At 38.5% G+C, this 24,956-nt stretch overlaps 1 protein-coding gene across 3 annotated transcripts in view; it reads right to left on the bottom strand.

The window, feature by feature from the left end:
- YEATS2 (YEATS domain containing 2) overlaps positions 1–24,612 on the bottom strand; it is a 47,814-nt gene extending 23,202 nt beyond the window's left edge. For 2 of the 3 annotated variants that reach the window (XM_063306957.1, XM_063306959.1), the window contains exons 1-17: positions 24,505–24,612; positions 23,241–23,339; positions 22,640–22,752; positions 21,809–21,906; positions 21,629–21,721; positions 20,045–20,284; positions 18,255–18,370; positions 15,340–15,501; positions 14,805–14,916; positions 12,304–12,348; positions 11,065–11,242; positions 10,485–10,718; positions 9,266–9,424; positions 7,207–7,310; positions 3,953–4,060; positions 2,011–2,184; positions 540–798 (exon numbers count right to left, since the gene is read on the bottom strand). In XM_063306957.1, the coding sequence (XP_063163027.1) occupies positions 540–798; positions 2,011–2,184; positions 3,953–4,060; positions 7,207–7,310; positions 9,266–9,424; positions 10,485–10,718; positions 11,065–11,242; positions 12,304–12,348; positions 14,805–14,916; positions 15,340–15,501; positions 18,255–18,370; positions 20,045–20,284; positions 21,629–21,721; positions 21,809–21,906; positions 22,640–22,739 (2,182 nt within the window). In that variant the 5' untranslated portion in view covers positions 22,740–22,752; positions 23,241–23,339; positions 24,505–24,612. The remainder of the gene's footprint in view (positions 1–539; positions 799–2,010; positions 2,185–3,952; positions 4,061–7,206; positions 7,311–9,265; positions 9,425–10,484; positions 10,719–11,064; positions 11,243–12,303; positions 12,349–14,804; positions 14,917–15,339; positions 15,502–18,254; positions 18,371–20,044; positions 20,285–21,628; positions 21,722–21,808; positions 21,907–22,639; positions 22,753–23,240; positions 23,340–24,504) is intronic. The other variant, XM_063306958.1, reaches the window with a different exon arrangement.
- Positions 24,613–24,956: the final 344 nt, after the last annotated feature.

Raw genomic sequence — 24,956 nt, 5'->3', positions numbered from 1 at the left:
ACATGGGGCAGAATAGCAAGGAGAAATTCCCTTGCATATATGCAAGTCAGCTTATGAGCCTTTAGATGTAGTCCATCATTTATATTTATTAGGTTTTCAACAGTAATCTTTAGCATGAGAGAACTACATGGTGATGATTCATTTGATGCATCCTATCCAGACCAGCTTTTCCAACCTGGTGTCCCCTAGAGGTGTTGAACTGAAACTTTATGAAACTATAGGCAACTCTGGGAGTTGGTATTCAATATATCTGGAGAACTTAAATTAGACATTAATTCTTAATACAGCTAGGGTCAATACCTGATAAGTACTTTGATGGGAGATCAAGAGGACATTCAGGGTTATAAGCTAGACTAGGAAGTTGAAAAAACATCCTGGAAGAAAGCAATGGCAAACCACATGTACATTTATGCCAAGAAAACTACATGGATTTATCTATAAAATCCCCAGGAGTTGAGCTTAACTTGAAGGAGACTTTTTTTTAACTCCTTAGTTCCATACCATCATGTTCGAAATTGCAAAAAGTAAACTCACTTTACCTGAACCTTGGGATCCAGTTTTTGGAACTCCTGTTGATGGAACCTGAGCTTTCGTTAAAGTCTGCACAGGCTGAGCAACAATGGTTCCTCCTCCACCACTCACAATAGCTTTGGCGACTCCTTGGGTTACAACTTGTTTTCCACCAACTGCCCTTGTGACTGAAGGGCTTGATTTTGCCACTAGTATTTGTCCTCCACCAAGGGCAACAGCTTGCTTGACTGATGGTGGTAAAGCAGACCCAACTGGAACACTAATGATCTACAGAGGGGAAAAATAAAACTAAACACAACATAAACATATACACAGAGCTTATGTGGTAACATCAAGCTGAATAAAAGTAATATTCTGTCACAGAAGCTGGATCTGAATTGGAAGTTGTGTGGAACTGAGGCAAAACGACTCATTCAGGACGATTATGCCTATTTAGAAAAGAACTCTCTGGTGCCAGTTATGTACTAATTCTATTGCACAGATATCTAGCAGCCCCAAACAGTTAACTTCTAAAATACAGAAGGGTCTTTGCAGATGGTTTAGATAAAGAAAAGGACATTTTATTTATGCATTTCTATATAGTCATATTTATCCTAGAGCACTTCATTTTAATGGTTTTATTAAAATAATAATAATAATAATACAATTGCTGAGAAAAAACGTAAAAACAATTAAAATAATCCAATACAACAATATAGAAAGACACTAGATGATTCCTTCCAATGTTTAAAATACATGTAATTTTCCTCATTAGAATGAGCTTAATAAAAATGCTGTGAGATCAGAGATATCTTAATTCAGCATGTAAAAGATAAAAGACACACCAGTGAGTGTCTCTGGGGACTAAGCTCCATAACTGATAAAAAAGCTGTCTCCTTTGTCACCATTAACTTGATCTCAGTTGATGCTGATATTCCAAGAAGCATTTTAGTGGAAAATCTCAATTCTGGGAAGGTGGGTTTGTAAAAATATGGCCCTTAAGATAAATGGCTTTCAAATTATTTTGAAGATAAAAAGATCACCATGAAAAGATTAGGGGATTAACCAGAAACCAGTGCGTATCTCTTAAAACTGTTGATACAGTGTGTTAACATCTAGTTTCCTTGGACTTTGCAAGCCCAGGAAAAGATGCGGCTTCTTTAACGAAGTTCTAACAACTACATGATACATGTGAAAGAATATAAGCAAGGAAAGGAGAAAAGAGAAAATATTACTCAAAGAGAAACAATTTGGAATTAAAGATGGGCCTGGTATACAAACAGTTGAAGGCCATGATAAAGAAGTAATATGCAATTATTTTTCCTCAAATTGATAATGTTGTAATCTGAACAACAAAATATATATTTGAGAGGTATTCCTATCCATTTGAAGCTTCTGGTACTACCCAGCTATGTCAAAAGAACAAGAGCATGGAGTAAAGCAATGGAGCTGTAGTTAATATAAAACCGCTAGAGTGAAAAGGAAGCAAAAATTGAGCACCTTTGATGAAGTGGATCCCTCTCCTGTGCTCACAATCTGTTTCTGGGGTGACAAGGCAATCACATGGCTCCCTTTCACAGTCACGTACTGTTGCACTGAGGTCTGAGAGGCCGTTCCGGTTGATGCCACTGGAGAATGTTGGGGCAATTCTCCAGGCTCTTGCTTTATTATCACCTTCAAATAAATCAAATGGAAATTAAGATTTTGTGGAGCAATCCTTACCTTTCAAATGAAGGGTTAAGGAGCAGTCTAGTGCTCCCTACCGTAATGCCCATAGAAAGCGCTACAGATCTGTTTTCCACCAGCAAGAGATCTGTTTCCCACCAACTTTGAATCCACTGGATCCTTGGTCTCTTAATTTATTGAGAGATTCAGGGATCAGTTCATCTTCTATGTTGGCCTAGAGGTGATAAAACTAATCCCCTCCCCCAACTGGAGCATAAAGGAATAAAAGCAAGAAAAGGGGAAATCTGCTCAAACATCACACAGATGCACACAATTTTTGTATGGCTGATGTAACTCAATTTCCCATTTAAAACTGCACTCTTTTCTTTTGTAAGAAATCAAGTGGCTCCTGACTCAACACAAATTCAGTGTTTTGAATTTACATAACTGTGCTTTTAAAATCCACTCTTTATTCAGTGGTTACGAAGAAAAAAAAAACCCCTACAACAACAGCAACAACAAAAACACTATAAAACAACTTTTGAGAGAAGTTACAATAACTAATGTATTGGTTCAAAAAAATCCAGAGTACCCTGTTTTACAAAGAAGCAAGAGTCACATTGAAGCAATACAGCAATAAAAGAGAAAGCATCTTTCAAGGTTGGCCAGAAAAACTGGTAAAAAATATGAACCTCCACAAAAATTGCTAGAATACATACTAAACTGTTAATATCAGTTGTAGGTGATAGACAAATGGTCCATCACCTACAACTGTAAATTTTTTTTAAAAATCTCAAATTATTTTTACCTAGTATACATCACAGATATTGTGATATAAAATCATTGTTTTTCATTACTTGAATGACTCCACCAAATGCGGAAGAGTCTCTTTTCTGTACTACTGTTTCGCTTGCAAATTTCCCTTAGGTCTCTGGTTGGCTTTAGGAAGAATCCTGCTTCCTATAGAAAGATTATTGTTATTACAATGCTCCTTCTGTTATGCCTGGCTCTCAGAACAAATTCACTGGCCTAGTCAATGAATGTACCAGTGGTCTGTAATAAATGTAGAATTAATCTTGATATAACCTCTAAAAACCAATATTCATATATGCACTTAAATTTACAAATGCTTCAGCCAGTGTACCTGAAGATATACTATGAGAAAACAAAGGGAGAAAGCAATGAAGGAAAAAACCCACCATTGCCTGGGTAGAAAGGTACAGGAAATGGTGTACACGTAGCCCTTGCTTAACGACTGTTCATTTAGCAACCATCTGGAGTTATGATGGCACTGAAAAAACTGACTTATGACTGTTCCTCACACTTATGACTGTCGCAGCATCCCTGCAGTCACGTGCTTGTGATTCGAGTGCTTGGCAACCATTGTGCATTTATGATGGTCGCAGCATCCCACAGTCACATGATCGCCATTTCTGACCTTCCCAGCTGGGTTCCAGTAAGTGAAATCAATAGGGAACTGCGTGATTCGCTTAACGATCATGTGGTTCACTGAACAATGATGTAATTCGCTGAACGACTGCTGCAAAAATGTTTGTAAAATCAGATCTGGATTCGCTTAAGGACCGCATCGCTTAGTGACCTAACTTCTGGTCCCAACTGTGGTTGTTAAGTGAGGACTATGTGTATGTTTGTATGTAATGCCAGAACCCGAAGGAATGAGTAATAAGAAAGGCTGTCAAGCAACAAACTCAGAATGCTTTATGGTAACCCTCTTTGTGAAACAGAACTGTACCATGCACAGTAAAGAGAATAATACCTTTGTAAATGTTCCGGGTGCTCCTGTCACAGATTTAGGGCTTTGTACCTTGGAGTGACTCCCAATTGGACAAAGAGGTGGCATGGCTGCAAAAAGTGAGTCCTCTTGCTAGAATGAATATACACAGCACATTGTTAAGCTAACTATGCACCCATTGCTTTTTTAAGCATCAGATTTCATTTCAAACAGTAGACTTATCTATGGTAAAAAACCATACAATCTAACTTTCATTTAGGGTCCAGAGAACAGTAAAGCAGGAGACTGCAATCATTTGCAGGCTGATGGATATTCTTGGTTATTAAGTAGCCTTCTGCTGGTGAGGTTAGAAAAAAACTTAAAGGTAACTGTTAATAGATGAAATATAATTAAAGTGATTTGTTTATATTTAACCTTTTTATCTCCTGTGAAAGTGAAAATGACAATTGGAAAGACACCAGGGGCTTTACTGAAGGCTTTTGTGGGTACGTGCGTGACTCTTGGACCTCAACTTGCATGCTTTGGTAATAAAGGAATTACCTGCATTAGTTGTAACTATTTTAATTTTCTATTAAACACAGGTAATCCCTTTGTTTTCAATTATGGTAAAATGCTCACTGCACTAAACTGATCTAGTTTAGGTTGACTGATTGGCAGAAGGCAATGGTAAACAGTCAGACTAGCAGGTGACCACACTGCCATTATACACCTTTCCTTCACTGGAAAAAGGCTTTTCACTCCTGCTTTACATAGTAAATACATCTACATGTCAAAAGTTGAGTAGGTGGAAATAAACCTCTTTTATACATTTAATGTTATAAGGAACATAGCAGAGAAATTAGATATTACCTCTTCTTAAGGCAACCTAATAATAAACATTTTTGTACTTCACTATGAAGTGATAAAACCTATCATTCAAAAGCACCTGATTCTTCTAGAAATTTATCACCCTGAAGAATTGTTGACATTTATTTGAAACTATCCAGCTCAGCATCTTGAAGATTTCTTTCCCAGCCCTAAAGTAGCAACACCATTCTTCCTAGAACTTGTTTGCTGCCACTACTGGCTAGATTCTCAATCTGCATTTGTTCTTTGGGTTGCCTTGTGTTAACACTGGTCTGACAAGGGTAGCTATGAAAATGTCAACCTTTCTGATTGCAAAACAAGTGCCAAACAGGGGTTCCATATAAATGACACAACTTCTGATTTTGCAGAAGATATCACCTTGGATTAAGGGTAGGTACCTATCATGCTATTCCCTGTCAGAGTAAATACCCTGTGCAAACCACATACAAGGAATACTATAGTATGCAAAAGAAAATATGAGGAGATAAGAGAAAGGAAAGGAAAATCTAACAAAATCTAGATTATACCAACCCCACTCACTTTATTTCTCCATACCCTTTTATCCTTGCAAACCATCCTTGTTTCTACCACTTCCATACATTGATTCATACATAATCTTTTGTTCTTTAAAATTTTGCCTCTCTCTTTTTCATGATCTCATCAATTCTACCCAGCCACAAATTTCTTGGTTTTCCCCTTTTTCTCCACCTGTTTTGCAAGTCAGTTCTCTTTAATTCTCTCTGTACTACTGAACAATCTCAATCTACTTCTTTGTACTGGTTAGTTACATTCGTAGTCAGTCCATATTCATTCAATACTCATTCATTTTTAATCCTCTTTTTGTTTTACCACCAATACTTCTAAGTAACCAATTCCCATTGTAACCTCCTTTTATGTTTCACCTGACATACTCAACTGTTACTTACTTACTTATTTATTTTCTATCCCGCCTTTATTCTTTTTATAAATAATTTAAGGCAGCAAACTTACCAAATACTCTTCCTCCTCCTATTTTCCCCACAACAACCACCCTGTGAGATGAGTTGGGCTGAGAGAGAGTGTCTGGGCCAAAGTCACCCAGCTGGCTTTCATGCCTAAGGTGGGACTAGGACTCTCAAACTCCTGGTTTCTAGCTCGTTGCCTTAACCACTAGACCAACGTAGGCAAAAAGATACTCTTGTAGAAAAACACGTATTGCTCACTACTTTTCTGTCAATATCTGTATGTCTTAACATTTCCCCATCCATTTCCCATCTTCAGTAAGCATACAATCAAGGTAGCCACGTTCATTCACTTGATCTATTTTTTTTTTACATCTGTTCCATTTTTCCTGTTCAACACAGCTATCTGTGTAACTGGTAACATGAATTTTCAGATCCATACTTCTTATTACCTCAAACATCCCCATCTAATAATTTGCTGCACATCATTCAACAACACACCATTGCCTGCATACAAAAATACAAGAATATTCATGTTCCGAATCAACAGCCCTCTAATGTCACTGTAAACATGAGCTATGGTTATACTTGTGATAGACTAGTCAAAATATGCCAAAACATCAGTGACTTTAGTATCAGCATGGAATTCTGCATGTGGCATGGCTACAGCTAAGGCTTCTACTCTATATCTTATGTCAAATAAAGCCCTGAACAAAAAATGGATTAAAAATACTAAGCCTGCTAGATAAGATGATTTTTGAATGTGGAGCATCATGCAACTATAAATATGATTTCTTGTACAACAAGTCATCTGTAACTATTTATTTATCTTGGTTTTTCTGGACAATATAGTAAGAATATTCTACCACCCTTATAAGACATACATTAGATCTGTAATTTTGTTGTATTATCTGTGAGTCAACTCTCCTGAATTAATCAGCTTTTACTAAAAAGTAATGATGCCTAGAGCTATGTGGCAAATCTGATTTTGGTTTCAATAAACCGCACTGAAAAATAATAACAGTAACAGCAATCTATGCGGTCACTAACAGCTGACACTGATTTCATCATCACCATCACCATCACCATCGTCCAGTAATGACAAAAGCCCAAATACTTTGGCTGAGCATTAGAAGCAACCCATTATGTACAGTTTGGGTGGGAGAACCCATGGCACACAGTGAGAAAGGTGCTGGAATCATTTAAAAGAGGAGCCAGCATGGTGTAATAAGACATGATTTATTTATTTATTTATTATTCAAATTTCTATCACCGCCCATCTCCCCCCAAAAAGGGGGACCCTGGGAGGTTTACAATAAAATGATAGAGATACTATTTAACTAGAATTATGAACTTCAATAAGATATTACACACATGGCTGCAGGAGCATGTCCCCTGTTAAAGAGATGTAAGAAAGCAAAGATGGAATAAGTTGCATTCGGATTTACAGGAACTTATTAAAAGAATAGGAAAGTTAGCCAACGGCTATACCTTGACTGTAGAGGATACAAAACTGCTTCCATGGATTTTTGAGACTGGAGAACCTGTCCCATGAGAGGACTGGGAAACACTTGTAATCTTACTTGCAGGGCTACCTATATTTATGGGAAATACAGCAGACGTCAGTATAACACACATTCTGCCATTCTGATGCAAGATGCATTCATGTTAGTGAGGACCACGTTACAGCTCCCATAACTGGGTATCCTCTGCCTACGTTGGGACTACAGCTTCCAGCCAAGCCAACTCTGAAATTCTGGAAATTGCAGGATTTCTAGCATGGTGAAGGCTGGCTGGCATTATCAATAACATGGACATAGTTTACAGACAGAAGGTCATTTAGTGCCCTCCATATAGCACAGAGGAGAGGTGATCATTCATCAGTCAACTTCTTAAACTCAATACTGGAAAATTTGGGAGAAGGCATCAACTTCTTGCACATGTAAAGGATGCAGCTCTAGTGAAACTGCAGTGTTAATTCCATCAGAACCAAGCAAAATGACAGAAAGCTCTCAGTTACTCTTTAAAACTAGCATTAATCAAGTTCTAGGTAAGAACTTGATTAATTCTAGGTAAGGGACGCGGTGGCGCTGCGGGTTAAACCGCTGAGCTGCTGATCGGAAGGTCGGCGGTTCGAAACCACGCAGCGGGGTGAGCTCCCGTTGTTAATCCCAGCTCCTGCTCACCTAGCAGTTCGAAAACATGCAAATGTGAGTAGATCAATAGGTACCGCTTCGGCGGGAAGGTAACGGCGTTCCGAGTCGTCATGCTGGCCACATGACCCGGAAGTGTCTATGACAACGCCGGCTCCAAGGCTTAGAAACGGAGATGAGCACCGCCCCCTAGAGTCGGATTCGACTGGACTTTACGTCAAGGGAAACCTTTACCTTTACTAGGTAAGAAGGGTCACCACTCCCTTCTGTAGGCTGCTTTATATGTTATGCTATAAAACTACCCAGTACAAACAGATATACAGGGGAATTACTTTTATGAAAAAAGTGCTTGAATTGACATTATAGCAACATGAAAATAATCTAGGGTGATTATCGTAGGAAGTTTTCAATCAATATATTAACAGTCAAAGGATGAACATTCAAGCAAAACAAACACAAACCTAAGACAAAACAAAACATAGACTGTAAAGTGTATTTTGTTTCAAACCTGAAGCACACTGTGTTGTGGAAATTATGTCAAACCAGACTGTGATTCGTCAGAACCAAAACATGGAACCTTTTGTTCCAGATTTCAGTTGAAACAAAATCTGGAGGAAACCTATGGAGTGAGTAAGGCAAGGCTGGTGTTGTTTACCCCACTCTCTCTCTCTTCCTCTGCATGACTTGTATGCTGGCCCACCAAGTGAATTTCCCAGCACCTTCCCTTTCTGATCACATGATGCCAAAAACACTGGCAGTGGCCACAATTATGGAGTGGCAGGAAGAGGAAAGTGCTGGAAAGACTGTGAGGGGCAGGGCGAGGGGAGAACAGGCAAGTCAGTTCAAAGTGCTATGCTTTATGCCAAGGACATCAGGAGCGATTACCCAATCACCCACCCACTTGATCTTTCCAGCATTCCTCTTAGCTGTTGCTGATTCTTGGTTTTTTCCTGCTCTCCCACCCTCCCAAACCCAGAAAAGTTTCCTTCTGGATTGAAACATTGTTTCTCTGGATGTAGATGAAACATTCAGTTCAGACTTAGAGCATTCAGATCTGCACAACATTTTGCATATCCCTAAAAAAACCCCAAAATATTCACTTGGCAAACGTAACTTATTATTGACTTGAAATCCAACTGATCAATGGGAATAGATGTGAATAAAGCTGTCATGGAGCTAATGATACAGTCATGTAAGTTTCTAAGAAAAAGTATGTAAGAAAACAAAATACATTAAAAAATAGAAGAATAGCTTCCCTTACTCTCCAGCAGAAATAAAGAATGAAGGACACACATCTCTGTTAAACTTGCTGCGAAAGAGATTCATTTGGTATTTTGCCTGCTGAACAAGTTGACTGGCATTAGCAAGGAAGAGAAAATGAGACTATACTAACACACCTGCATTTGTGATTGATACTCCAACTGGCTGGCCAGGCTTGTCCACAATAACATAAGGGTTGCTAACTACAGGGGTCCCAGCCCCTTGTTTCATGTGCACTGGAGTGGACGTTGGGGTACGAGGTAGTGGAGAAGGGCTTGGGGTTGATATTGGAGAACCTAAGAAAAGGCGTTTCAATTATATGCAAGACAGATACACCTAAGTTGCAATAAATAAATAGCAAATATAGCAATTCAAAGATGGAGCTGATTCAACATTATTTCAACTAACAGAAACTAGTCCTGAAAATCAGACTTTTACCATGTTTCTTCCTGAAACATGCTCCCCTAATTACAGGGGGATATACCATCCAAAGATATGTTTTATTCATCAGGACAAGTATAGTGAACCTTGGGAGGCTTCTTCCAAGCTAGGCCTTTTTGCCTTCTTTACACTTAGCTCCTGTGTTTTCATTGTTTCTTACCACTTTGTCCTTAGTAAGGAAATTCCTAATAAATAAGAATATTTCCCATCTGCAAGACCTGGTTTCAGTAAAGTAAAAGCAAACCTACCTCACAGATGGTGTGTCTGTGTGTGAGTCAGAGAGACAGGGAGGGAGGGAGGGAGGGAGGGAGGGAGAAAAAAAAGCAGTGTCCACTAAAATAGCACCATCTATTGCAGCAGAGTTTATTTCAGTGGCTTATTTGCCACTGTTGCCCCGTCCCCAAAATAAAAATAACGTTGTCAATACAACTTATTCTTACTAGATGTAAACATAATAGGGCCAAGCAAAACATCTGAAAAAGGCATTTCAGAAAGTGCATTGTCATGAATAAAGTACATCTCCTTGAAGGATTAAAGAAGCCCTATCCTCTAGAACAGCATTTCTCAACTGTGGCAATTTTTAAGATGTGTGGCTGGGGAATTCTGGGAGTTGAAGTCCACACATCTTAAAGTCGCTGAGGTTGAGAAACACAGCTCTAGAAGGATTAATCCTGCTAGTCTGAAGGCTGTCCCCACTTGCCTATGCATGTAGGTATAGTCTGGAACTGCAAGCAAAGCAAAGGCACTGGGGTATGCACCCATATACTCAGTCCCCTGGGGAGAGCAGCTGTACAATCCTTCTAAAGGATGCCACTGCTTTAAAGAGTGATGCATGCAAACATGCTTTGTGGAACACTGATTTCAAATGCTTTGCAGAGTCTTACTGTGTTAAAATATCCCCCATATAATTCATACCTGATACAATCTTGCAGCTCATGGTGATAGGCTGGAAAGACTTGCCTGGAGATTCAGCAGGGCTTGGGATTTGACCCTGAGGCACTATTTTGCAACTGGCTGAAATTGGCTGAAAAGCTGAGTTGCTGTGGGAGCCAAAAGCAACTTTCTGACTTGTGAGCTTAGTGGGAGTCCGCTCTAATGATGATGGCAGGGAATAAAAGGTTGTATGCCTTTCAGCTTCAGCACTGAGCCCTGGTGTGGAAATATAAAGGGAGACAGAAGAAGAAAAGAGTGCAATTTTTTCTTGATAAATCTATCAATTTAAATAGAATAACGAAAAAAGCTTCATTCTGCTGAAAGCCTCTTGGATACTCAAAATAAATCATTCATTCCAAAATAACAAGAGTTTTCCTACTTAAAAGTACAGGATTTGAGTTTAATTCTATCCTTTCATTGCCACTGACACTGCTTATAATCAGGGACAAATTTTCCCTGAGAGAAAAAGATCTCCAATCACACAGAGGTTCCTAGTTATGTTCAAGCAAGCACGAGGATAATCCCAGCTCAGACAGAAAGGCACATATAAACACACCTTTACCTTTTTCAAGAGAAGCTTCTGGGACAGATTCATGCACTTGTTTTATCGGTGAAGATGCTTTCATAGGTGCTGGCATTTTTAATGGCAAATGCAATGAGTTGGGGGCATCAGAAAGATCAGAATCTGATGACTGGTATTCTTCTTTAAGAGAATGCCGATGCAACTCAACATCCACAACCTTTTCAAAAAAGAAGGAAAACTACTGTCAGGCAACTGACAATTTTATTATAGTTTTTTTTTAAGTCAGTTATATTCAAAGAGCTTCATAACACACTTCAGTATTAAGGACATGTGATTCTGGGCCCTCTGTATCCATCAATATTTCAGAGAATTCAATCCAAGTGCTGAACAAGGAGTTAAGTGCCTGGAGAGTTGTGACTTACTGCTGAACCCTGGTGTGAACCTGTAATAGTATGTGGGAATGACCTCGGGAGACAGGACGGAGAGCCGCAAACTGGTGAGCCAACATGTAAAAGATATCTCAGCCACAGAAGGAGAGGGGTTGTGGGAAGCATTTCAGAAGGGACCCTCCCTAGTTTTCCAGAGAGTAAAAGAAAAGGAGGGGAGGAATACTTTCAGTCTTGCAAGATTCTGTTAATCTAACCTTACAGTAAAGATAGTTAGCATTCATTGTTGTGTTTCTTGCCTGGACTACCTTAAAGAGCTAACAGAACCTGAAAATGCAGCATACTCAGAAGAGTATAGGGGAAAGTACACATTGTCTCAGATTTTCAGGTTTGTTTCTCAGAACCATCTTCAAATGATCTGAGTGGTGTGTCCTATATTTTCTACCCACAGGAAAAAAATCCATCAGTATTCTGCAATATTGGTTCAGGTTACCAAGTTTTCATTTGTTGAAACTTTTAGATTAGGCGCAGACAATAGATAGCCCTTCAGATGGCGAAGCTTTCAACAATTGTCACTGTTGGCTATGCTGGCCAGTACAATGGATTTGCTGTCCAATAACCCATGGAGGCCACACTGCTCACTCAGATTACAAAAACTTTATACTCAAGCAAAATGTATACAATTTATCAATGGGGGGCACCATTCATATTTGTTTGTGACCTATCCAAGCACCTATCACTAATAACACACAAGTTCAGTAGACTGTATACTTTGGCATGGTTGATGTTTGAAAGATATTTATTGTGGATACTTTAAAAAAAATCAAGAAAGTCTCTCATTTTTCCAATCAACAATTTTACAAAGTTAAAAAAAATAAAAACAAAGACATACCGTTTCAGCGCCTAGTGTCTGTAGACCAGTGTATGTTCTATCCAACTGTATTAAAAAAAAAAAATGCTTTTGACACAAACATCTACTAAACCATTCCAATACATACAAACCTTGATGCTTCTTCACCAAACTCGAATTATGAAAAAAGCTGTATTATTTTATTTTTAATATTTTTAAACAAATATTTATCAGGAATAATTTAAAAACTAGTGTATTTTTTTCAAAATAAATCAGCATCCTGATATCAAATATTCTATTTCTCTATCTCTCAATCACTGAGTGACCTGGACTGTCCTCAGCATTTCAGTATTCCAAAAATGTTGGCCAGTTTTAATCTACTTTGAATTTATGTATTTGTTCTTTCCAAGTATTTTGTCTTTGTTCTATTTTCACTGGTTATGCAAAAAAGGATGCACTGACTTGAGTTAATGTCTTCCAAATTATACTGGGATAATGGAATCTTACAATGCAGTATAAAAGATGAATTCAAACTACATGAAATGAAGCATTTAAAAAAAAAGTGTAATTAATTAGTATCACAATGAGAGGCCACTAATGGAGAAATGTTCCTAGCAGCCCATAGAACTGCTCAGCATTTCCATTATGTGCCTCTGATTTGCAGGTGATACAACACCAGGAAAAACTCCAAGCACTACAGGAAGGCAGGATTAATATGCACAATGACCTTCACCATAATTTCAAGCTGTGGAGGAGCAAGAGAGATGGTGACATTTAGTAAACAGCTTTATGGATGGCAGTAAATCTTAAATCTCCAAAGAGGGCAAAAGAAGTACAAGATGCTTTTTTAACCAAGGACATTTTCTGCCCCAAAAGGCTCACCAAGAGAAAACGGTATTATGTAAAAGTAAAATAGTTTGACTACAGAGCTACAAGGAAAACATGTATGCGTTTTAAAATCTTCTATACACTGACTGCTGTTCTCAATAGGAGGGACACTAATGAGTATTTATTAATGCCCAGCGTCAGCTCATTTTGGATTGATGAGATAGTTATGCATTCAAAACATTTGCATGCTGCTTTATTAAAAGCTTTTAACAATATTTTAAGCAGTTTACCATCAAATCTAAAAGTCATAATAAGACAACAGTGTTAAAACAGAAAACACAAGGCATACCCGTTAATGTGGCTATGAGAGGAAAAATAATTACAATTATCTCAAGGCTTGGATGACAAGATATTGTTTTCAACAGGTGCCAAAGCAATGTAGTGCGTGAAAGCTAGTTCTTACACGGTCAAGCACAAACAGCCTAATAGCAGACCTGTTCATTGCTAAAACAGGAGACAGATAGGGAATGGGCCTCCTGCTCAAACAAGAGGTACATCTAGCCCACTGCATTGTTCAGACAGGAGAAGAGGCACAAGAATTTGAACCCTGATTTCACTATAAATAGGGCTTGTGTTTGATACACTGCAGTTGCTGGAATTCTTTTGTAATGACTTCATAGCTTTTCTACAATAAACTTACTTTATTTGACCTTTTGTAAGGTTAGAAATTTATTCCTGAAATGGTTCCCTTGGCAGCTGAGGGAAGCCTGACGAACAAAAAGCACCCCCTGAGCATTAGGGAAGAGAACATTCCAAAAAGTAAATACCACCACTGAGAGATCCCATCCTCAAAAGATTGCAAGATGACAGTCTATAATTCATGGCAGTCTCAACAGGGCCTCCCTGGATGATTCCCTTTTTATATGGGGAGGGGGAAGATTCTTGGATCTGACAGAAACAATTCTTATGTTATGCTTTAATTTATGCATTAACAACCATTACAGGCACAGATGTTTTAAAAACCTGAATATTTTAAAAATTTCTGAATTCTCCCAATATTTCAGCATTTCTGTCTGAAATTTCAGGCAATCTCTTGAATTTTTTTAAAGCTTATTAATTTAAAAATTAATGTAATTTAAGTAATTTTGGGTGTTCCATGCTATCTGGTGGTACTTTGTTTTTAATTGTAAGTACTGTGCTGCTGTCCTCTGCGCTAACCTCTTAGCCAGAAACACATTTAACATGATTTGAAGCTCCATGTGCTCATACAGATATCCCCGATGTATAGAATGTCTGTTTCCTTTGCGTACAGTGGCCATACGTCCTTTATTATAAAGGACAGTCCTTTATTTCAGAAAGCTGTCCTTTAGATTTAGTTAATTATTTATTTTCTTGGTTCTACTCTTGAATTTTCCTTTGTAAAGCAAAATTATAAACATAAGCAATTAATTTTTTTTATCCTTATGAACCTCTTTCAGATTTGTCCTTTATTTTTTCCAAGAAAATATGGTTACTGTACCTTTGCATGTGTAACAGATCAACATGGAAAAACAACAACAGAATTCTGTTAAATTTCAAATGTCTTTCATACACATTGTTTGTTGTGTGCAACCTTATAAAACACAAAACCAGACTGCCTATTTCCATCACAAAAAGTGTACAAAAAAGATGTGAGATAAAACTAGGCATTATATCATGGAACACTACAGTATTACCTTTAGATGGTGTATGATGTCAATCCTTTTGTTTCGGCTGTCCTTAAAGTGAATTTGAACCCGCACTGGAAACTCTCCCCAGCCCCGCCTTGTCAGGTGGAAAGGAGGCTCTCTACAAATATGGACATTGGAGGCTTCAGTTACTTCTTCTAACAAAATGTTCAATTATAAAGAACAGAAAACGAAAGAAAGACACCAAGAAATATTTGAGTCTGGGAATGGGGGGAATGAAAATGTCATACCAGTTGAAAAAAACTAACTAAATAAAATGAAATCCTTCTATCCAGGAAATGCTGCACCTGAGAAACCAGAAGAAGCTGACAGAAGAGTATTCCAAGCTACTGAGTCCACTTGGGGATGCAGTGCCACTAGTAATGTTGGATCAAGGAGCACCACGAAGTGGTGCACCTTCTACTTCAAGGAGCAATGCTATCCAGAACATTACCAACAGATACTAGTGATGAGGAAGTTACAGAAAATGCACTGAGCTTTTGAAAACAAATCATTCAGATGTTTTCAGTGAAATCTCTGTTACCTGACTTCAACAAGATCATTAGGTTTATAGCTGGGATGAAGGAAGAACCAGACTTTCTTAACAAAGTGATCAATGCTTGGCTCTCGTCGGGAACCTCTTACATACACCATCCATTTATGAGTGGATTGGTCATTCTCTTCTCTCTTATCAGGAGGAATGTATCTGGCAGACAGGGAAAAAAGCACCAAAAATTAATTCTACTCCATCACTAATTAATTAAACAATCCTAAATCCTGGAAATAAAAGCTGTTATGGTTCTCTCTCTTCATGATAAAGAAGAATGTCTCTTCAGGAAGCCCCTTCATTGAGCCTGTTTTGTCACTGCTTTAATACTGGTAGTGGAAAGAGAAGGGCACATCAGGGGAATCCTTGCTTTTACAGAAGGGAATGCCCTCCCTCTCCCTCACCTGCAAGGAAAAAAAAACACATGCTAGTCTTGGAACTGTTGCAGGGGTTTTTCCCAGTGGGAGAAAAAATAAAAAATGACATCAGAAATTAAAAGGAGGGAGAGAGATTATACTGCAGGTGCAATCACGTCCTTTTTAGAAAGACAACTAACAAATAGGATACATATAAACATACTTATCATGTGGCCAAACAAACTTCTTCCACCATCCTTTCTTTCTGAGTGCTGGGCAGTACTGGTTACAGCTATCTATTATGCCTTCAAGAAGCATCACCCAGCCAATTCTCTGATACAGGTTGGGAGGGGAAAGGTGCCTAGTGCAACTCTAAGCCTCATTATTTATCTGTACAGTCCCATTGGCTGTTCTTGCTGGGGATGTCACATGAGGCAATGGTGAGACATGATATATCTCCATCCAGTTACTTGACTTAATATACAGTTGTAATCAAAATTATTCAACCCCCATTGCAAATCAGGTTGTCAAAATGTACAGACTTTCAGCTGTTTGCAATGAAAAAATCAAACAAAAGCAATTGAAATAGCAATTGAAATGAAACCACGAATGCTTCAAGTGATGTCCCCAAATTCAACTGAAAATGCAACTTATAATGACTTCTCCAGTCTCAAAATTATTCAACCCCCTGAATAGAATCCGTCACAACAGCGCACATACAGTATGCAAAACAGGTGTTGTCTCAAGCACACCTGATGCAACTAATTAAGGGCTTCATTAGTTGCACCAGGTGTGCTTGAGCTGGAACACATGAAATACCTGAACTGGTTAGGGATTTGTTGAGTGTCATATTTGACTGCATGTTAGAAATACAGTATGGCTAAGTCAAAAGAATGGTCCAAAAAGGTAAGAGAAGAGATCATTGCCCTTCACAAAACAAGGAACAGGATACAAAAAGATAGTGAAGGCACTGAATGTTCTTAGAAACACCGTTGGAAGCATAGTTCGTAAGTTCAGAGTTAAAGGAACAGTGGTGACACTACCTGGATGGGGCAGAAAAAGGAAGCTGTCAATGGCTGCAACCAGATTTTTGAGAAGGGAGGTGGAGAGAAACCCTCGAGTGACTGCAAAAGACCTGCAGCAAGACTTGGTGGCAACAGGCACTGAGGTTTCAGTCAGCACAGTACGGCATGTACTAAACACAGACGGTTTCCATGCCAGAACTCCAAGACATACACCACTACTGAACCAAAAGCACAAGAAAAGTTGGCTCCAATATGCTAAAAATCATATAAATAAGCCTCAGAAATTTTTGGATTCTGTTCTATGGAGCAATGAAACAAAACTGGAACTTTTCGGCCCGATGGATCAGTGGTATGCCTGGAGGAAGAAGAATGAAGCATACGCTGAAAAGAACACTCTGCCTACAGTTAAGCATGGTGGTGGCTCGGTGATGCTCTGGGGCTGCTTTGCATCTTCTGGCGCTGGAAACCTGCAGCGTGTGCATGGCAAGATGGATTCATTGAAGTATCAGGAAATCCTAGGAGAAAATGTCATGCCATCTGTAAGGGAGCAGAAGCTTGGGTGTCATTGGACCTTCCAGCAGGACAATGATCCCAAGTATACCTCAAATTCCACTAAGGCTTGGATGCAGAAGTAGTCCTGGAAGATTCTACAGTGGCCATCAGAGTCACCTGACTTGAACCCCATAGAAAATCTCTGGTGGGATTTGAAGAAGGCGGTTGCAGCACACAAACCCAAGAATATTACTGAACTGGAGGCCATTGCTCATGAGGAATGGGCTAAGATTCCTCAGGAATGCTGCCAGAAGCTATGCATCTCATTTGCAGGTCATAACAACAAAAGGGTGCTCTACTAAGTACTGAAGATGCTTGCCATGAAGGGGTTGAATAATTTTGAGACTGGAGAAGTCATTATAAGTTGCATTTTCAGTTGAATTTGGGGACACCACTTGAAGCATTCATTGTGTTGAGCTATTTCAATTGCTTGATTTGTTCATTGCAAATAGCTGAAAGTCTGTACATTTTGACAATCAACCTGATTTGCAATGGGGGTTGAGTAATTTCAACTTCTTACAGTTCATTACAACTGTATGCCTCCTATAATGTTCACTGGGAAATGTCAGAACAGAGTATATATGGGGGCTGGAGGAGGAGTTAATAACAACCACAACTTAAGTACTCAGAGCACTTCCAACCAACATTATCCAAGCCAGTAGCTGCCCTCTGAGCTACTGTGAAAAAGAATAATATGGGTCGGTCTTGCCCTGAAATAACAGGGTTCTCCAATATTAATGCCTGAGATACAACTGGAACAGAATGCAAAGCACAGTTTGTTTACTAATTCCATTTTAGCACTGATGATGTTACCTAGTTGAGTAATGAAATGTCTGCAAGCAAACAACCAAGCTCAGAGAGCACCAAGAACACCCCTAATTCCATAGTTTGATCATCCCTCTTCTAATTTCAATCCACATTTTGATTCGATAGGAAAAAAGAAACAAAAACATACAAGATAAAAACTTCAGATACTTACTTGGAGACATTACCAACAACTATTGTTTTCTTTACAAATAATCGTGAATGCTCTTCATTTGAGAAACCAGCATTTCTCAGCCCTGCTTTGTAATCTCTTGAAACATCAGAAATGCCCTAAAGATGAAATGTTTAGAAATCCATATAAGGATGCTTAGGGAGAAAGATTTTTGATGGGGGTTGCAAGCATTTAAAGTAGGGGTGGGCAATCTTTGGCAATTAGCTTAAGTTTTATATAGCTCTTGAGTCAATTCCAAAATCCTCTGAAAGTCAGAGCTGCCTCTTTCTCTCCCAGCAGACTGAAGAGGAAAGAAAAAGAGGAAAAAAGGTTGCCAGTATGTGTGAGGGACAGATTTGGCCATTCTCACTTCTGGCACTTGACAGATACCCCTGAGAGAATATGAGCTTAACAACAACAAAGGGTTTCACCCATAAACTACAAAGAAAAATATGTGTAAACCTTCCTCCTGCTGAAATTATACCTCGCCTCACATAATCTCTAAATATAAAAATGGCATCCAATTCTTACAAAATACAGTAACAAGATTTGGTTTTGAGCATGTTACAATGTAAGCTGATAATATTTAAATACATGAATCTGGATAAAGTTGAAGTGTTCATGCTATTCTTATCTAAAACAATAAAGATGCTTTAAAGATACCTTACATTATATGACAAGGCAATTCGTGAAATCTCTCACTGAGTTTATACTAACCTTGGTCACTGTTAACTGTACATGCTATCAAAAGAACATGAACATGAGAGAGAGAATTCCAGAGGTTTTCAAACTTTTCCAGGCCACCAAATCTGTTAGTTTTAAAAAAGTTCCTGGAACCTCTGATCAAGAAGCAAAGTGACAAGTTGTTATAAGCACAAATGCCCCTGGCTGCATTTGAGTGAACTTTTTTTTGCTCTTAGTTTCTCACGGAACCCCATCAAGCTCTTGTGGAACAGTCTGAAAAACCCAGCTCCAGAGGTACAACCTGGGAGCTTGCAAGGAAAATATATTAATATGCTGCAATCTTTGGATAGAAAGAAGTCTGAACAAAGTGGAAAATTAAAGAGAAATGTACATTCAGCCACATTACAGCTTTTATTTCTCTGAATGCAAGCAGAGTTGAAGGGGCAAAGGGTTGAGATTAGAGAAACAGGGACAAATTCTTGAAACTCTGGAGTATATGATCCTACCTAAAAAAACTCTAGCCTAGCATTATTTAGGGAATATCAAAATGCAAAACTATTGAAGAGCCTGAAGTATCAACTTCTGGGAATGATTTATCTAATAATCAAATGAAGGAATAGTGTTAATATTGGAAAATTAAAACTGGCTTCCACTCTTCTATGGAAAATGGACCATGTTCATAGTTTAAAAATCCCAATCTCTTTCTGCTTGGGAGGTCTTAAAAACTGCATATATGGCATTATTCAGCTCTGTAATGCCATGAACCGTAAGTCAAAACTACAAACACTTCAAGAGTATTATAGTAGATCAGTATTCCTTAACTTGATACATCCATATTGCTGGGACTACAAATCCCAGATTTCCTTTTGGCCATGCTAGCTGGAAATTATGGGAGTTAAAGTCCTACATACTGAGATGGCACTAAGTAGGGGAAGGCTCATGTACATATGACTATGCCAATGGGAAATAGGTAGAAAATAAAAAGTTACTCTGTTCTTTACAGTGGTATTCATAGAGCTTTCAGTAAGGGAAACACAGTTCTATTTGCCAGGCTATTAAAAAGAACTTCTGTTTCTCCCAATTATTTTAACACATTGGTCTCATATCACCTGTCCAGTATTCTTGCGCAGACTCAAGTCAAGTTTGTTTGGCCCTCTCTCTTCCACATCCAGACTACCATTGTCTTTTCCCAACATGTATTCCATGTGCTGAGATGATTCACTCTCTGAATGGTTGACTGACAGGGTTTCTGAGCCCTGATTAGCAGGAGAGGATGATCGGGATGGAGATTCTAAAAATTTCTTGATGGTTGGATGGTTAAAAACCATAGAATCATAAGTCTTCATTCCCTGAAATAGAACAGCATTTATACTTGTTCAGGCTTGAAGATTTTTTTTAAAAAAATTAATCCCCTAAGATCAGCCACCTGCAACCTGATGCATAAGACATGCGTATGGATCTTACAGAGAGTTCCACTACTGGTTATATGTAAAAGCAGGCAGAACTGGAGGGAGAGTGTCTGTTTATTAAAAAAACTGAGAGTTAAAATTGTTGCTGATTTATTGCAAATCCTCTAGACACTGGGGATCAAGAACTACTTTCTGCCCAGTCCTGTTCTAACTGGCAGCTGCAATAAGAATCTCTGACTGTGGCTTTTCATAGTAAATGCTACTTGATCCTCTTAAAAAAGAGACACCAGACAGGAAACCAAGGACAAAGTGCATGGACATATATGTCTACCACTGAGCTATGACTTTTGTCTGAATAGCAAAATAAATAAAATCAGCTGACAATACTGCAGCACTTATAATAAGTAGCTCATTCATATAATTTTTGGAGGCTAACACAGAATACTAAAACTTGACAGGAAATATAGCCATCTGGCTCATTTTCTACCCTCTTTGAAACTGGATAACCCTACTTCTGACTTGCAGCAGTAGATTGCCAATAGGTGTTACTTCTCAACATCTGAAACTTTTTGACGAAGAGAAACAAGAAAAAGGACTTTTAACTTTCAATTTTTTGGTCAATTTTTCTAGAGTTGTTTTGTTCATTATATAAACTTCCTTCCTCCTACCCTTTTTAATTATTTCTTCCCAATGTCTTATTACTCTTATATACAGTTTGTTTAATTAGCACATTTAAAAAAAAAACTCTCTCAAACTAAAAACAAGTTATCTTATTTTTTTTTAAAAAGTCAAGTTTGTTTCTACTGAAGTTCAGTGCTGCTTCTTTAATGGAACTTTTCAAATATGCTACACTAATACATGATCTACAGCCTTCCAAATTTTCCAGGACTATAACACCCAGCATGCTTAGCCAGCATGAAGTTTAAAAATATCTGGAGGGACACATAAATCCCACCCCTGGTTTATCAGCAGTACTTCTCTCCAAAACCTCTTTGCAACCTGCATTTTTAAAAACATGAATGTCAGCATTTAGATCAGGAGTCCCCAAACTGTTCAGCTCATCAACCCCTTCATGAAGTTTCAGACTGTTCACTGACCCCCAAACATTTATTATATGAAAATAATTTAATGAATACTACTTTAACTAATAGTACTACAAATGACAACAACAACTACAATGGATAGTCCCATCCAACCTTGGGGGTCAATACTGACCACTCTGGGAAACCCTGATTTAGATTAAGGCAAGGTACCTTGCCACTATTCACATATGACGCTGTTTACCTCTCCAACTTTAAAGAGTCCAGCAGAAGCATAGTAGTTTGCCACAATGCAGGCACGCAGCTTATCCATCATTCTTCTTGCTTCAATCAGCCGCTGTCAAAATGAAAATCCTGTTAAGAAATAGCTGCACAAATTCCTGCTTCTGTTTCCCAATCTATAATAAACATGAGATCTATATACCTGATCGATCACTTGAATCTCATGTTCTTTATTTTTCATTTCTACAGAAAACTGTTCTTTAATAATTGCCTCAATCTTCTGTACCGCAGCATCTCGAGCTATGTAAAAAGAGTTCATACAACAAAGATTTTTACGTTCAAGATATTTAAGGGTGCTTGCAACACTACATTCCCTTATGCATTCCTGGAAAAAATGTTCCACATATAAGCCAAAATGTCTGTGATGTCGGATTGAGCTGGCCAAGATGAAAGTGTAAGTCCACCACAGTATACACAAATAATATAAAGATAATGCATCTATTTCACAGAACCATTGTAACTGATAAAATTCTGAAATCTAAATACTGCTGAAAGAAAATCTACTAGCAGCAGGGCTTGGCAGTCACCTATATCAGGAGACTTTAATTAAGACCTATATAAAAACATAAAATGCTGGATTCTCACATTATACTAAATTATGAATTGTAATAAACCACAAAAGATGGCTTATAAATAACAATTGTTGGATTCACAATTTATACTATGCTTAGTGTGATGTATGTATCAGCCAAAGATTTAGTAATCAATATGGACTCAACAAAACATTATACTTAGATCAATTCCCATATTGTCTTAAATACTAATTTTTATTTTATTTTTTAACCAAAAATGAAATTGAATAAGGTGTTCCTTGGTCCATCAATTGAACCAAGATCAACATCACACAAAACCATAATGAAACACATCCATATAGATGTAAAAGAAAAATGGAAAAATTGTCCAGTGCTTAAGATTACTTTTAATCTTAGTTTTTAATCATATGCTGTTCCTCAGTTTTTAAAGAGATTTCTACCAGATTGTTCCGATGCTTTATGGTGTTTATTTGTAGGTGCAACTGAGATGTCTTCATAGTCTGGGTCCATCTCCTCTACAGTCCTCTTGATACCCGACATATTGTCTTCTTCACTAGAAAAAGAGAAGAAAGAAACTACCCAAATACGTAGCAAGCAATGTAGTGAAGCATCTTGACAGGTTTCCCATTTCTAAGGCTACATTACAGAATTAGCCAATTCTCCTACCGAGAACAAAAGAACAGCATGTCTGAACAAGAGACTAAGAATTCTAAAATAAATCACTGTTTATAGCCAAAGTGTTTTATTGCTCTATGCTATGGTCACTGAAAAGTTATCTGGATATAGTCTCAAAACTTAAAAAAAAATGAAAAAAGATTTCTACTTAATGGGATTTTGTGTTGTAACAATACCTGTGTATGGTTATGAAAACTCCAACTCTGTTTTAGTTCTACAACAACTAAATCTTTGTTTCCCTTTTTCTTCTCTACTGAAAAGAGAATATATATGTGGTGGGTGAGTAAAACATACAGACTTGCAAAGATATCACATAGATTCAGTATACCACTGTAAATGAACAAAAATCTCCCCAAAATATTTTACCTCAGATGTGTAAATCAAAACCTGATTTCCTTTTAATGTCTCTGCACCTTGGATGAAGGCTTCTTGGATTCCTCACCAAGTTTATTTTTCCAGTTAGTCCTGTCAAATAAAAATTGTTTTAGGCAGCGAAACAGATTTTTCTTTCTTCTCAATCTTTCGGCATCTTTTATTGCACAATTATTATCCAATTTTTGCAGAATACTTTATTATTTCACATTTAAAAATATTTAAAATCTCACAACCATGAAGATTAGACAATGACAATTCAACTTTTATTACCAATAGTTTTCATGGCTGAATACAAAAAACATTTATCCTGACACATTATTACAAAACACAGTTTTATTAAGATATATTATCATGGAACTTCAAAGATACAGGGGCATCTAATAGACATCAGTGTCAATGGGGCATCTTAATTTGCAGAGAAGCTGCCCTCATTTGCCACTGTCACTCAATGGAAATCCTTAATGGTAACTAGGTACCACCTTGTGAGGATCCTCAGAACAAGCTTGACTGAAGGAAAGTGGATATTAAGACACGGCATACTGCCAAAGTTCTGTATATTTTTGTTATTAGCATGCCTAACAATACTTAAAAACTGGGTTAGATGCCATCTGAGTCAAACCCCATCAGAAATCATAAAGTTTCAATCTGACTTGCATTTAAAACCAAGCACCCAGATGGGACTTGTATCCATGTACTGTATGTCTAAACAAACAGTAAATGCAGAGCTGTGCTCATAACAGCACAATCCTGTGCAATTAAGTTATGCTTAAATCCTGTGCAATTAAGTTATGCTTAAATCAGTTTAAATGAATGGAAACAGGTAAATCTAACTCTACATTGGCCTGGGCTACACACGTGTTTAAAAGTAAGTCCTACTGGATTCAACGTGAACTTTCAAGGAAACGTAGTTAGGGTTAGTCTGCAAGGCTGCAGATTTAAAGCATGCTCAAAACAGAGTTCACCAAAACTCAGTGTTTCTCCTTCCAAGTAAACATGGTTAGGATCTGAGTGCAAGTTGGGCGTGAAGGAGGTACTTGGCTTTTTTCCAGCCCCAGAGCCCTCGCGAAGTTCCACACTGAGTAAACTTAGCCGGCTCTTTCGGAGGCAGTTGCCTCCGGCTTCTTGCAAGAGCCCCCAGCCTTTTGCCAGAGTCAAGCCCGAGCCTGAGGGGGCGCTCGCCAAACTTACGCACGCCCTGCCCCTTCTCAGCCCGGTAGGCATAAAGCGGGGCTCCGGCTGCAACTGCACAACTCACCGGCTTGCTAAAAAAACCCCGGAAGGCCGCCACTGGCAATCCCTTAGCATTAACCAACCCAACGCTCAGCGAGGCCACCACCTGCAGCGCGCAGCCGCCATCAGCTCCGTCCTCTCTGGGCAATGGAGGGGCGCGGCTGCGCAGGCGGAGAGCGGAGAAGGGGCGGGCATTGGTAGAAGCCGATGCCTGAAGGAGGCGGCGGCGGCGGCAACAACAACAGCAACAACCTGGCCGGTGTTTTCTTGGCCGAGCGCGAGAGCGGCTCTTTACCTACAGCATCCGCTTGGTCCTGAACTACTTGGACTGGGGCCCGGGCTCCCGGGCCGAGGAGACTGATGTATGACGCTCTCTTAGCTGAAAGCTTTTTCTTCTTCCAGGCGTTGATATTTTGTTTAGGAAACTTTAAAATCTCCTGTAAAAGTTTGTATCACTACACTTCGTTTTTTGTTGGC

The sequence above is a fragment of the Candoia aspera genome, chromosome 6 (genome assembly GCF_035149785.1).
Source record: "Candoia aspera isolate rCanAsp1 chromosome 6, rCanAsp1.hap2, whole genome shotgun sequence".
NCBI classification, from domain to species: domain Eukaryota; kingdom Metazoa; phylum Chordata; class Lepidosauria; order Squamata; family Boidae; genus Candoia; species Candoia aspera.
Note: the sequence above shows the minus strand (reverse complement) of the source record. Positions and strands in the feature narration are given on the sequence as shown.